Source organism: Tursiops truncatus, chromosome 15 (genome assembly GCF_011762595.2).
Source record: "Tursiops truncatus isolate mTurTru1 chromosome 15, mTurTru1.mat.Y, whole genome shotgun sequence".
Lineage (NCBI taxonomy): Eukaryota > Metazoa > Chordata > Mammalia > Artiodactyla > Delphinidae > Tursiops > Tursiops truncatus.
This window is the reverse complement of record NC_047048.1, coordinates 38,654,088-38,668,206: the sequence shown is the minus strand read 5'-3', so window position 1 is coordinate 38,668,206 and position 14,119 is coordinate 38,654,088. Positions and strand designations below refer to the sequence as shown.

The following is a 14,119-nucleotide window of genomic DNA, read 5'->3' as shown; positions in this document are numbered from 1 at the left end:
TTTTAAGTATGTTCTTAAAGAAACGTACACGTGAAGGAAAACAAGTTAACCTATAAGCACAGAGAGGAGATATGATGGTTTAAAGTGTGAGGAAAGCCCAGGGGAGACACGTGGCTATTAAACTCAGTTTCCCAACCAAGGGGAACGTCCTCCTTGCTTGCTCTTGAGAGCGCCCCTGGTAGAGTGTTTTATTTTCTACTTTCCACAGCAGTGAGAAGCCAATGATGGAGAGCGTGGCCTTTTCTGGGCAGGAATTGCCTCTGCGTTCTAACTGGCCTGTGTGGCAGGTAGTGTGGCTAGAGCAGCAGCAAGCCCACTGCTGGTCAGCTTCGGGGAGCCCTTCATTGGAGTTTCGGTGCCGAAACTAGCTTATCCAAGAGCCCCGAGTCTGCTGAGCAAAGATGGGGGAGTTGGGACTGGTGCCCAAGCCCAGAAGAGAACACCTGAAGAAACTGGCAGGCTGGAGGCTGAGACTGCCTGGGCAGTAAACCCTGCTCCAGCCAAGGGCAAGTGCTCAAGGCTCTCAGAGCTTCTGGGCAGCGGCATTCCTAGAGTGCAATGGGAGAATCGTCCTTGTCTAGGCCCCACGCCCAGTTTCCGACCCAGTCACAAGATCTCTCCTCTCTTCTCCTAGCAACCTGTCCAAACCTTTCATGCTCACCTCCTCCATGAGGCCTTCTCAGATTGCTGCCTTCTGCACCAGTCTCTAACTCCAGGACCAGTTATCCAGGACACCTCCTGAACACATCTGTACCTCCTGCCTCTGCTTCTTTGCCTAAATTGTACCCTCACCCCAGAATACACTCCCCTCCCCTCCCAACTCTACCTAGTACCTTCATTCAAATCCCGGACCAAATGCCACATCTTCAAGGAAACCTGTCCCAGTTTCCCCAGCCAGAGATAACTTTGCATTTCTCCACGCTCTCTCTCCAAAGCACTTTATTATGAGGCAGTGCTTGTAACGGCCCCTCACTGGTGTCAAATCCTGTCTCCACCACTTGTTAACTGTGTGACCTTGCACACATTACTTAATCTTTCTGTGCTTCGGTTTACAAAATAGAGATAATAATGTTCACACCTATTTCAGAGGGTTAGATTGAGAATTAATACACGCAAAGCACTAAAACAGTGCCTTAAACATAGTAATTAATAGGTGTTCGCTTTCCTTGTATGATTTCAGCCCTAGCTACACTTAGCACTGTAGTGATTCGGGCTGCTGTCACCTCCTCATGGGACGCTGCAAGCTCCTCAGAAGCTTAACCACCAAAATGAATCATTTCATGAGGACCAAGCTAAAGGCCCAGTTCTGGTTATCTCTTTTTACGTCCTATGCTTTTAAAATTTACTTTTTGTTATAGAAAATATCAGAATAGACAAAAGTAGAGTGAAATCTCGTGTAACCATCATCCAGCTTTAACAATTATTAACTCACAACCAATTAGATTTCCTTTAAACCCCCCTTTATTCTCTTTCCTTCCTCTACAAGCCCCTAGTTATACTGAGAGAAATACTAGGCATAATATTCATCCAAGAGGGAATTTTTAATAAACTTATCTTACACTCAAGGGAACGGTGCTATCTTCAAATTCGCTTTGTGCCAAGCAGGGACCACCTCCAGGACAGACACGACTCTTCGGACCACAGATCCTCCCAGGGCTGTGGCCTGAACTTTGACCCGCCTTCCTCTCATAATCACTTACAACAGTCGTTTTGTTTCGAGAGGCCGTGAATTGAACCGTGGTACCGTCCAGTCAAGCCATGATGCATGAGGATCTTTGAAAATGACTTGATAATTGTGAAAAACCCCATTTATGGGTCAAAGCGGCCACTGTGTCTTGAGTCATTGGTTCCTTAAGAGGCAAGGATCATACTTGCCTGACTCACGATGACTGTGTCTCAGGCAGTTGGACACTTGGGGATTCTACCTCCGGCAATGAAGAATTTTAGTGCCCTGGGCTTCCCTGGTGGCACAGTGGTTAAGAATCTGCCTGCCAATGCAGGGAACACGGGTTTGGGCCCTGGTGCAGGAAGATCCCACAAGCCACGGAGCAACGAAGCCCTCGTGCCACAACTACTGAGCCCTCGCGCCTAGAGCCCGTGCTCCGCAACAAGAGAAGCCACTGCAATGAGAAGCCCACGTACCGCAACGAAGAGTATTTCCTGCTCGCCGCAACTAGAGAAAGCCCACGCACAGCAATGAAGACCCAATGCAGCCAAAAATAAATAAGTTAAATAAATTTTTTAAAAAAAAGAATTTTATTGCCCTAAGCGCTCATTAGTCCTAGAGGATTTTAGCCAGTTTAAAATTGAACTTTCAAGAACAAGTTTGTAAATGAAATTATTTAAGATAGAGGACATCTCCATTTTTGCTTTTGTTTTTGTTTAAAGAATATTCTTACAGCTCATCACACAGGGAAACTTACTTGTGGGGGGTTGTGTTTGGGTTCAGAAAATGGGATGGGCAACCATTCTGTTGGTTATATTTTTGTGCCTGGGTCCATCCATTGAAGATGAATTTAGTGCCTACTAGCTGCAGAGAGAAAGCTAGTAGCTGGCACGCGTGTTGCTACTGCCCTTTTTGATAGCGTGTGGACAGCTGGTGACCGATGGTGCTGAAGCCATGGCCACCCTCATTGTCCTTCTCAGCACAAGGTTCCAGGCTGCTGTTAATAATTATGTCTCGCCCCTGGCTTAGTGACTTCTATTTGATGACTTCACATCCCTGTGTCTGAAAATGGTTTATCAGCTAAGGGTATGCAAGGATCTAGGTGAGTAAGAGACACTTCAAGTCAAAAGTTCTCTGGCCTTTTTTATACACCCTCACCCCCTAAACGCACACTTCCAAATCCTGCATGACGATTTTAAAGCTGCAGATGACGTTGATAGAGAGTGAACTGTGCTCTTGGATATTAGCGATGATCTTTTAAAAATGTTACAAATTCGAATTGTGTTTTCCCCTTTATTCTTTTCTGCATTTTCTGTAATTACCAAGCCCTGTGTGCTCTGTGTGTGCCCCACTCAGTCTCTGGTCAACTTGCTAACTGTAGGAACAGAGTCTAAGCTACCTGGTCCAGTGAGGACCCATCCCTGGCCGCTCTCTGGTCATCATGCCTTCTGTCTTTTATAATAAAGATGATGCTTATAAAAGAAGGGTACAATTTGGATTTAGAAACACTCATCGAGCTTGGGTTCAAGTGTCGGCTTTGATATTTACTGGTTGTTTGTCCAGGGAGGTCAGGCAACTTTTCTGAGCCTGTTTCCTTGTCACTAAACTAAGGATGACAGCATTTGTTTCATCTACCTCGAGTTTGTCACGAGAAGTAGAAGCAACGAGTAAAGTGCTGTACACACAATATATTTTTATATCATTAATTGAAGTTCATACGTTCTCATCAGCTTCACTCAAAAACATCAATAATGGGGAAGCACTAGGTTTAGAACTGAGTCAATTTTGACTGAACAAGCCACGTGCCTTAATTTCTTGATATTTCTTACGTGTGATAAACAACTTAGGCAAGAATTTTACTTGGAGAAGAAAGAGACTGCGTTTACATGTTTTGTAGCAAAACAGGCCGAAGAAAAACCACACTTTTGGATGAACCATTCACTGGGTAGTGTTGCACGATAGGATGCCAAGAAGTATTTCAAACCCAGAGTTAACAATACTGTACTGCATATTTGAAAGTTGCTAAGAGAGTTGATCTCAGAAGTCCTCATCACAAGGAAAAAAGTTTTTTTATGTGACTATGTGTGGTGTCAGATATTAACTAGACTTACAATGGTGATCTTTTTGCAGTATATACAAATATGGAATCATTATGTGGTACAGCTGAAACTAATTATACCTCAGTTAAAAAAATACCTCAAACCTCTGCCAATTATGCTTACTGTTTTGTCAAAAGGGACTACACGAGCTGTTATAAGGCTACAGCAAAAACATTTTTCAAAAACATATAGACACAGACCCCTGGGGCAAAAGAGCTCTCTGCAGTAGTTTCAACAGATCAAGTAAAACCCATGTGTTTACGATCACCTTGTGGTGGGTTGAGAAAGGTTTCTTATTATTCCTATTTTCTTTTTATCTTTAATAAGGTGGCAAATAATTCCTAGTTCAACAGAACAAAATAGTCAAGAGATAATTCTAGAGGAGTGTTGCCATATTAAAAAAATCAAGAATTTAGAGAATGTAGCCACAAAGAAGGAAAAAAAATCACCATATAATTTAGCAAGGCATTGAGAGCATTTTGCTGGTGATACTTAAGCCTTAAAAACACAACAGAGCGAAATAAAACCCCACACCTGATGTCCCAGACACCTCAGGAGGCCCCATTTACCTGTTAAACCAGTCATCTGTGTATCGAGGGTAAGGATAGGGGTCGTTGCTGCTGAAGTCGTAGCTTGCTTCGGCGTTCTGCAAAACACAAGGTGTGTCATTAGGTCATAAAGCCAGAGGCACGGGCACGAGAGGATCCGAGAGATGCAGCCGTCTTATGTGGACGGTCCCTCCATGGAGGGCTATGTTAACATTCTCTCTGGACCAGCCCTTGAAGAGGTGACAGAGCAGACGTGCGTCCGTGGAGGATTCTATCCTCCTGTTATCCTCTTTTCCAGGCTCCCTCATCCCATCCTATTCCAGGCCCTCAAAGGGTTAGCAAATTTGCGTCCTGTGCTACCCAGGACTGTCTCCATTTTAAGCTGAGTGACACTTGTGGGTCAGTGGGGCTCCCCTGGAAACCAGGACTCTCGTTAAGCTTCCTTGCATTGATGGCCAGAAGGATCTAGTTCTCATGTCACAAGTGAGGCAGGCTCTAGAGTTTTCTTACTTTATGCAGTGCTCACTCCAGCTCCCTGCTTCAGGCTGACAGAGGCTTGTCTCCTTTACATTTACGGGTGTTAAACCCAAGCCCCGAACGTTGACCATGATATCAACCTCATTTATTCACTCAACAAATATCATTGAGTCTAATATATGCCAGCGACTTTCCCAAGTATGGGACTACAATGGTGACATCCCTGCCCACATGTAAATTACAGCCTGGTTGTCGGGACAGACATCAATCCCACAAAAAATAGATAATTGCAAACAGGGGTCCTCAGCGCTACAAGATACAATGAAAAGTTTAAATTCTATTCAGTCCAATACTTCCAATTTTCCCACTGGGAGTCTTTCCCCACAGAAATCAATTACCTATTCACTTAAATTGATTTCATGCTTTAATTTGTCCGTTTAGGTCTTCAGTTGGTCAGCCTTTTATTTTGGTCCGTGATGGGAGATGGCCCCCCACCATCTGATGGCTAATCCCTTCCTTCCTCTCTGCCTGTCAGTTGCCCAGGTATGCTGAGCTCCGTGAAGCTCCTCTCTCCTCATCCCAACCTCCCTCCTTGGTTTTTGAGGTGTGCAACCAAGACCCCGGATGGTTTCCTGGTCCGCAGTATACACTGGGCTGGGAAACACTGTGTTAGGTACATAGTCCAGCTGGGAAATTTCTCCATTCCATGGGCCCTGAGACATGTTAGAGAACTGTGCTCTTTTATGAGTCAAAACACTTTAGTTTGTAAACTTAATGTATTAGTGGCACCATGGTTTTAAGAGCAAATTGACAAGTTCCATGAGTTTCTGTTTCCATTTGTTGGATGGCAAAGGGCCGTCAGTAGCTGGAATGACCAGAATTGTAACACTAATTTATTTAAAAAAATGTGCTTGGGGCAGAAGTCACCTTGAAATTTGTTTAAAAAATTTTTAACTTAAAAGTTTTTAGCTTTATTGAGGTATAATTCTTATACAGGAAATTCCACACGTTTAATGTGTACATCTTGATATGTGTACACTCATGATGCCATCACCACAACCAAGGTACTAAACATACCCATCACCTTCAAAATTTCCTTGTGTTCTTTTGTGTCTGTGTGTTCTTCTCCTTCTTTTTTTTTTGGTACGAACATTTAACATGAGATCTATCCTCCGAACATATTTTACAGTGTATAATACCGTATTGTTGACTGCTACATGGCAGAGGTCTAGAACTTATTCATTTGCATAACAGAAACTTCATACCCATTGAAAAATAATTCCTCATTTTTCCCTCCCCCACCTTTTTATTCAAAATTTGGACCAGTCACTTATCTTGGGCATTGAACATGGCTATCCTGTGTTCTAGAATCTAGGTCTTCCTTCAAATCCTAGTCTTTAGAGAGGATGTGTTCCTGTCTCCACTGTCCATAATTATTGGCAAATACCCAGGTCTGCTCCTCTCTACTTAGATCCCAAACTACCTTCATTCACCTTTAAAAGTTTAATTCTCTATCTGGGCTATAATCCCAGTCTTTGGGAGACCCTCTCAGATTTGGCATATTTTTTTTTTCTTGATGTTTCTTGAGCTATTTGGATCTCAATTCTTTTGAGGGATACTATTTTGAAAGTAACTTATTCGTCTTCCCTAAGTATGTTCAATTAGCCCAATCTTCCCTGAATTTTTGAGACAAGAGCATGCTTAGGTAGAGCTGGTGGAGTTGGAATATTAAGAGGAACACAAGTTAATAGTTTTTCTTTGGGGTTTCAAAGCTGAGGTTGAAAGTTAAGTGATAGATCTGGAAGACTATTTGCTAGGCCTGGTTTGTTTCTCTGTAGAAGAAATTAAAATGGCCCAGTCTAAGGTGAATTGAATAGAAAATTTATTGAGTAGCACTTGTGGGGCCCTCAGAGGGAGCCCTGAGCGCGACCTCTCTCTTCTGAGCTGTGTTCTTGGAGTGGGAAGGGGGTGTGTTGGGATGTCCAACCTCAGAGAGGTCTGGGACTCATCCCAGGACAGGGGCGTGGAGCTGAGGACCAGAAGTAGCTCCGTGAGGTGCCTTAGCTGAGGGACTCGGGGACGCCCCATTCCGTGTTCCTGTGATGCTCACTGCAGAATGGGAAGCAGCAGAATACTGTGTGGGAGGCTGAGATTAGTGAGAACACGACAGAGAGAACCAGCTGCCCTAGGAAGTCCAAGGGTCCCAACAGTGAGGGTTCAGGCAGGATCTGCGTGAAGTGATGACCAAGGCCATTGGGGTGGGGATGCAGCAGTAGTTTTCATGGTGGACAGATGATGAGACGTGAGCTCTGGGAACCCGCCGCCTCTTCTTGATGCTGTGCTAGTCCTTTGAAGCTTGAGGGTGGAGACAGGAGGGTGGGAGCAAAACCCGTGTTGGCCAAGGACAAATTTCTACCATCAGTGCCAGCAGGTTGTTGGATAGAAATTAAATTCCACGGAAGGGCTTCCCTGGTGGCGCAGTGGTTGAGAGTCCGCCTGCCGATGCAGGGGACGCGGGTTCGTGCCCCGGTCCAGAAGGATCCCGCATGCCGCAGAGAAGCTGGGCCCATGAGCCATGGCCGCTGAGCCTGCGCGTCCGGAGCCTGTGCTCCGCAACGGGAGAGGCCACAATGGTGAGAGGCTCCCCCAAAAAAATTCCACTAGAGAAAAATAAAATCAGAAATTTCTGCACCTTTGTGTTTGCTGCCTAAGCAATTGACCTATTTCACCAGCTTTCCGCCCTGGCTCACCTTTCTTGTTCACAACCTGCGGTCTGGGCCAAGGTCTTTAGCTCTGATTTCTGGTTCTGGAGAAAATGGCTTGCCACGACGTGGGTGGGGGCAGGGGGAGGAACTGGAGAGTTCAGACAGCAGAATTTGTTCCTGAGAATCCATGGGACTCTGAGACCACTTTCACAGCAAGAAGAAAGACCATGTATTGTCTGCAGTCAAATTCACCTCAATGTTGAGTTGGATGAGGACTTAGGAACTCTAATTCGTTGTCTTTACGATGAATTTGATGACTAATGCTCATTCCTTGTGTAATAGTCCAGGCTGAGGCTGAGTATTAAGGAAGGCAAACACGTGTTCTTTGGCTGTATATTTTCTGGCAAAAAATCCAACGGTTTATGGCAAGAAAGAAGAATGAGCGATTTTTTGCAAGGGTTCTGTTTAGACTTTTAGAGCCCAAACTCGACGAGTCATTTATTGATCTGAATTACAATGTCTTCGTCCATAAAACTGTTTGTGTACAGGAATAAATTAAACTGGTCTTGGATTATAGGGGAATTTTCTAAAATATCCATTAACATAGACAATTGGGAGGAGGTAGAGTCTTGTAGATTTAATGCTCTGGTATCCTAGGCTAAGCCAGAGGTTTGTTTTGGTTTGAATTCTGTAACTTCGTCCTAAAATGCATTCGTCTATTTTCTTTTAGAAAATACTAGCTGTTTAGTGAACATAATTTAATCATTGATGATTCAGTATCAGGACGATTCAGAGTCACCATTAAGAACTTGAATTATCATTGTACCATTGTGGAGAAAGTAGGAAGATTGGGCTGAATCCAAACTGACCTCAGGGCATCCCTGGAAGTTATTTCTAGAAGAAACTTCTGATAATGGCTCATTTTCTCTTTAAGAGTTGAGTGCAGGGAAAAAAAATCCCTCTAGCAATTAGTATTTCTAAGGCTTAGTGTCTGAACACTTGAATGCATACTCAGAAAGAAAGGCTAGATTAACTCTCAGCAAAGAAGTTTAATAATTACGGTTTTGGATGTTGTTTGCGCTGCGCACTCTCCCATCAGATGGCCTGCCCGCACACTAGGCTAAGTAAGGACAAGGGACTTACTTATTTTCATGAAATCTTCTGACTCCGTTATATCTGAGGTGCTGCCATCGAAGGCGCAGGCTGACGTGGCACCTGTCTGATGCTATGGCTGGTCTCACCTTGGAAGCTGGTGGTGGACCCACTGGCAATCATGTTTGTTGCTTTAACATTTCAGAGGAGCTTCTGAGCCCCTTGGGAGTGAACTCAACTCTAGCACTGCCACCCTTAACCCCCAAATCTGGAATTTACTGCCTCTGGGACAAGTGGACTTTCCTTGCTGGGTAGCACAAGACAGACGTATCTGCAGGTGTCAGCTTGAAGTAGGGGAAGGAAGAGAGGCATTAAATCAAACAGATCTGGTTTTGAACCCAGGCTATTTGGTCTTGGCAATATTCTTATTTTCTGGAAACCGAGGTTTTCCTCATCTTTAAAATGCAGATGATAGCAGTGATTGAGAGTCCGCCTGCCGATGCAGGGGATGCGGGTTCGTGCCCCCGGCCGGGAGGGTCCCACATGCCGCGGAGCGGCTGGGCCCATGAGCCATGGCCGCTGAGCCTGCGCGTCTGGAGTCTGTGCTCCGCGATGGGAGAGGCCACAGCAGTGAGAGGCCCGCGTACCGCAAAAAAAAAAAAATGCAGATGATAAAGCAGTAACTGCTTGGTTGCTGTGAGGATAAAAGGACGTAAGGGATGTGGGCCAGCAAGCACGCCGTGGATGATGTCTCACCTCTTTCTTCTGCCTTTGTGTCCTCTACTTTCTTTCATCACCTACGGCAAGAGTCGCAAAATATGACCCAAAGGCCAAATCTGGCCCACCACTTGTTTTTGTAAATAAGGTTTTATTGGAACATAGTCGTGTCCATTTGTTTATGGGTTGCGTAGTGCTGCTTTCACAATGCAATAGCAGACTTAAGTAGTTGTGGCAGAAGCCTACCAATCTTAGAATATTTACTCTATTTTATAGAAAGTCTTCCTCAACGCTTGACTGACTTCCTGGGCCTTTGGGCGCCCAGGCTGCCTGCTGATAGCCTGAGGCTTGCGCTACAGCATCTCACCCAGTCCTGCCTTCCTAGGAGGCTCCTAGGAACTAACCTCACTATGTTGCTAAGAGTTTGAAGTTTACCTGTCCTGGGCCTCACACCAATCAAAAGTAGGTTATCAGGTGTTCCTGTGCCCAGAAATGGGGGCTCAGCCCACTTGTGAAGGCCATGAGGGCATCCCGCTGGGATGGCGGGGAAGCCCCACCATTGTCCCCACCGCCCCTCTGCCCATCTTGGGTTGAAGGCTAGTCCTAGGGGCACCGACCCTCTAGTTCATCTGTCTTTCCATCTACAATTATCCTGTCCGTGCCCACGGTCAGAACATCACCCTTGGCAGGTGTTTGCAGTAAACGGCATGTGCCCAGGTGATATGGGCACATGTGGTGTCTGCTACACAAGGACTCACCCATCTTTCATTTTTAAAACTGATGTTGCTCTGACATTCTGACAATACCAGGCTCTCAGAATAGACCAATGTATTTAATATAAAGGTCCGTTGGTGTGATTGAATTTTTTAGAGCACTAAGGAGCAAACTCTGTGGTCTGACTATAAAATTAGGCAAGTGGCTTTTTTTTTCCTAACATCTTTATTGGAGTATAATTGCTTTACAATGGTGTGTTCGTTTCTGCTGCATAACAAAGTGAATCAGCTATATGTATACATATATTCCCATATCTCCTCCCTCTTGCATCTCCCTCCCACCCTCCCTATCCCACGCCTCTAGGAGGCAAGTGGCATCTTTAATCAGGGCTGCCTTGCACAGCTGTGCAGGTCATGCCTTCACAAGCAGCCACACCCAAAGGGGGCAATGAGGGGCTGCGCTGGACTCACAAGCCTGTGCCCTGGGGAGGGGCTTGAAACACTAATCCGTCCGCCTGCCCGGAGGAGCCACCTTTTCTCATTTGTCTGCCCAGAAGGGGGCACATTTTCTAATCTATTTGCCCAGAAGAAGGTGCTGTTTTCCAATTCACCCACCGGAAAGGGGTGCTTTTTTCAATTTCACAAGAATGCACTTAAGTACTAGCATGTCTATGAGCCACGGCAAGAAATGCGTCTCCTAGTTACAGTCGTGTACAAGCTCAGACCGCAGAGAAATTGAACCAGGGAGACAACGCGGCCCCTGTGAGATGTCAGGTAATACCAGACTCACATAATATCTCAGGCAATAGGAGTTTGTGACTATGGGTACAGCATGGCATAGGATATGTTGCCAATGTAATTCCACATCTATAGGCACTCAGAACAAGAAAGTACATTGCATATGTCCCTTTATTCCAACTTGCTACTTTTCCTAAAGCCATTTAATCAAATAACCCAGCTAGGAGCTGTGTAACGTTATTAGCTGAAATTGCACTGTGCTCACGGACTAATGAAGCGGGAATGAGCTTCCCCAGATAGGCTCTCAGACTGCAACCATATTGCTCCAGAACAAAGCTCCTCTGTATGGAAATTGAGCAGCAAAAGGGCCCAGTCCACTAGAGCCGAAAGGATTTTGCTTTGCATCTACTTGCACTTAATACGGTCACGGCGGAAATTTCCCAACTGTGCCTATTTTGATTTTCTTCAAATAATTCTCCCACGTGCACTGGTTTAATGATCATGTTCAGCTCATTTTTGACTAAAACCAGCATTAAAGGGATTTATGTCTATCTTAAGTCTGGCTGTAAAAGTTAATGAAATTTAACATTTCTCCAGCACACACACACACACAAAAAGATGCAGTCAGAAAATTGTTTGAAATCTTTCTTCTATACTAAGATTTCCAGAGTCATGTGTTTTTCCAGGGATGGAGTGTTCTCTGTGGTTTTGACACCCCTTACCATCACCTCTTTCTTGCTCCTAGACATTCCAGCAACTTCTCTAGTCACTGAATTACTCTCTGGGTAAGGGGAGCGTGATAGCCAGGCCGGGAAGGTACCACCAAGCCTAAGGCACGTCCTGGACCGCTGTGCTTTTTAGTTTCCAAAGCTGAGCGGCTCCATCCTTTAGCCCTAATGTCACTCTTATCAGCCGATCTGAGGGAGGTTCTAAGAACTAAACATAACAGGAGGTAATAATAATATAAATCCCTAATGGTTGCCACAGTGCCCTAAGTTAATAGAGTGCCTTTAAGTTTTTCAAAGCAGGTTACGTTCTCTTATTTTATTTAATATTCTCCAAAACCCTGTGCGGGTAAGAGAGCAGATACATTGAAGGCAGAAGTGGGGCACTTACTACCTCTAAGACACGGCCAAGCCAGCCCCTCTGGATGGCTTTAGAGCTATCTCTGCCTGCTCGCGTCTTCTTAGCCCGTCTTACAGCTTTGGAAGGCCAACGAAGCCTGTCTTAGGCTAGATTGAGGCCAGTTCCCACTCATGAATTTTAATAGCTGCCCTAAAAGCATGAATTCCTAGGGCTGAACTGATGCATGGAGGAGAAGCTGCCACTCATTGTGATTAACCTCCATGCGCTGACTCTGAGACAGGGTCCAACACTTGTTTGGAAAAAAATTTACATCTTTTTTTTTCACCAGCTGACAACTCAAATTTAGCCTTTCCTTCAATTATGGATGTGGACTACAGGCCACAATATTACTAGCAGTACCTGAGAGCTTGTCACCAATGTGTACTTTCATACCGCGTTAAAGCTATTACAGATTTGCTGAGATACCTTTTCTACTCACTCCTACCTGGCACTAGATTTTGTTATTTAACGCATTTATAAAGAGGGATACATACTGTTTCGCAAAAGTGTATTTTTAATCTTTTGATAACTGTTTCAATATAATTGCTTTTCCTTGGTTATCCTATGCATTTTGTTACATGAATTTAAAATATTATCCTGAGTTTGAGAAGAAAGACATACTTGTGTACATAGGTAAGTGGTGTGCAAATTGGTGTAATGTCTTCAGAGAGAAATTTGGCAATATCTATCAGAATAAAAGATGCACAGACTCTTCGACCAAGCGATCCCACCTGTAAGAATCTCTCCTAAAGGTATACTCGTACGTATGTGAGAGATTTGTGTTTAAATGTGTTCACGGCAGCATGATTGTAAAAGTGAAAGACCAGAAATGGCTTGTGTCCCACATGGGGGATGACGTAAATCAATGATGGTGCAAAACTGCAGTCCCAGCAAAGAACAAGGTACATGGCCTGCAATGTACTCCTTCCCAAGAAATATTAAGTAAAAAAGACAACGTGTAGAACAGAGTGCATGGTGAGCCCCCATTAGCATAGAAGAGAAGGACACGCTTGACGGTAAACGCATAGTATTTCTGGAAAGATACACAAGAACCTTTTTATACTGCTTTGTGTCTAGGGAGAGGCCCAGGGCCTGGGGTGGAAGGAAGACAGATTTCATTGCATTGCCTTTGTTTTGTGTATTTTTCTGGCATAATAATAACAACAGGTAACACATATTGAGTGCTTATTTTGTGCAAGGGGCTCTTTTAGATGCTTCGTCTGCGTTTGCTCCTCCCTGCGATGTCCTTACGTGGTAGTACTCTTATTATCACTCTCATTCAAGGAGCAAGGAGACTGAGGGAGGCACAGAGAGGTTGACTATTTCCCCTGAGGTCACACAGATAAAAAGGGGGCACAGCAGGGACTTAGACCAGGCAGTCTGGTCCCGGAGGCCTCTCCCCTAACTCCTCAGTCTTGCCTCTGCATTAGAATCACAATGTCACATTCTGCGTGTGTTGTTTAAAAGAAAAGCAACCAGCAAATAAAAAAGAATAATTCAGTGGGTTTATTCCGTGAAATGTCAATGGGTCATTCTGTCCAAATCTAAGCATATGAACTGAGATAGGAATTTACCTCCCGACCCTGGGACACACCTCACTAAAGAGCTGGGAAGCTCATCTCTTCCTTTGTCTGATCCATTCATTTGATAACAGCATGGTTTTATTTAGTGACTTTTCTATCCAAGGCTTAAACCAACAAATATGCCTCCAAAGAGAAAGCTAATTCCCCTGCTTTTGACAGCAATGTTCTGATTTTCTCTGTCGATGATGCTGTTCCTCTTAGAAGTAGGAAAACAAACATCACCCTGTTTACAGACAAATCACATGGATGACTGGATTCCCCAGAAACTGAGATCTAGGAAATATTTCCTTTTTTGCTCCAGAGCCCCATCTGCACTAGTTGGTGACCCTTGGGTTTCCGGGTACAACTTGAACTTCATTGGCTGGGAATGGTGTTCCCTGAGGTGCTTGCACGGGGTGCCTTCAATACCTGGCATTGCAGAACTTGACTGTGACTCCTTGCAAAGCACCCCTCCGATCCTTCTTATTGTGCCAACGACAAGCCTCCATTAAGTGCACCCGTGTCTTTAATTCCTCCCTATTCCTTGCTAATCCATCTTCTTATCTGACAGGGGCGAGTGTTGGCAGGCAGCAACATCCAACTTGAGTTGCTTTCACTGTATTTATTTTGACAGGTACTTCTATACATGTTGAGGGATATTGGTTGTTTTTCTATTT

General features: G+C 44.6%; 1 protein-coding gene across 2 annotated transcripts in view; it reads right to left on the bottom strand.

The window, feature by feature from the left end:
* PCSK2 (proprotein convertase subtilisin/kexin type 2) overlaps nt 1-14,119 on the bottom strand; it is a 213,481-nt gene that overhangs the window by 47,107 nt on the left and 152,255 nt on the right. For both annotated transcript variants that reach the window (XM_033839784.2, XM_033839785.2), the window contains one exon: nt 4,335-4,411. In XM_033839784.2, the coding sequence (XP_033695675.1) occupies nt 4,335-4,411 (77 nt within the window). The remainder of the gene's footprint in view (nt 1-4,334; nt 4,412-14,119) is intronic.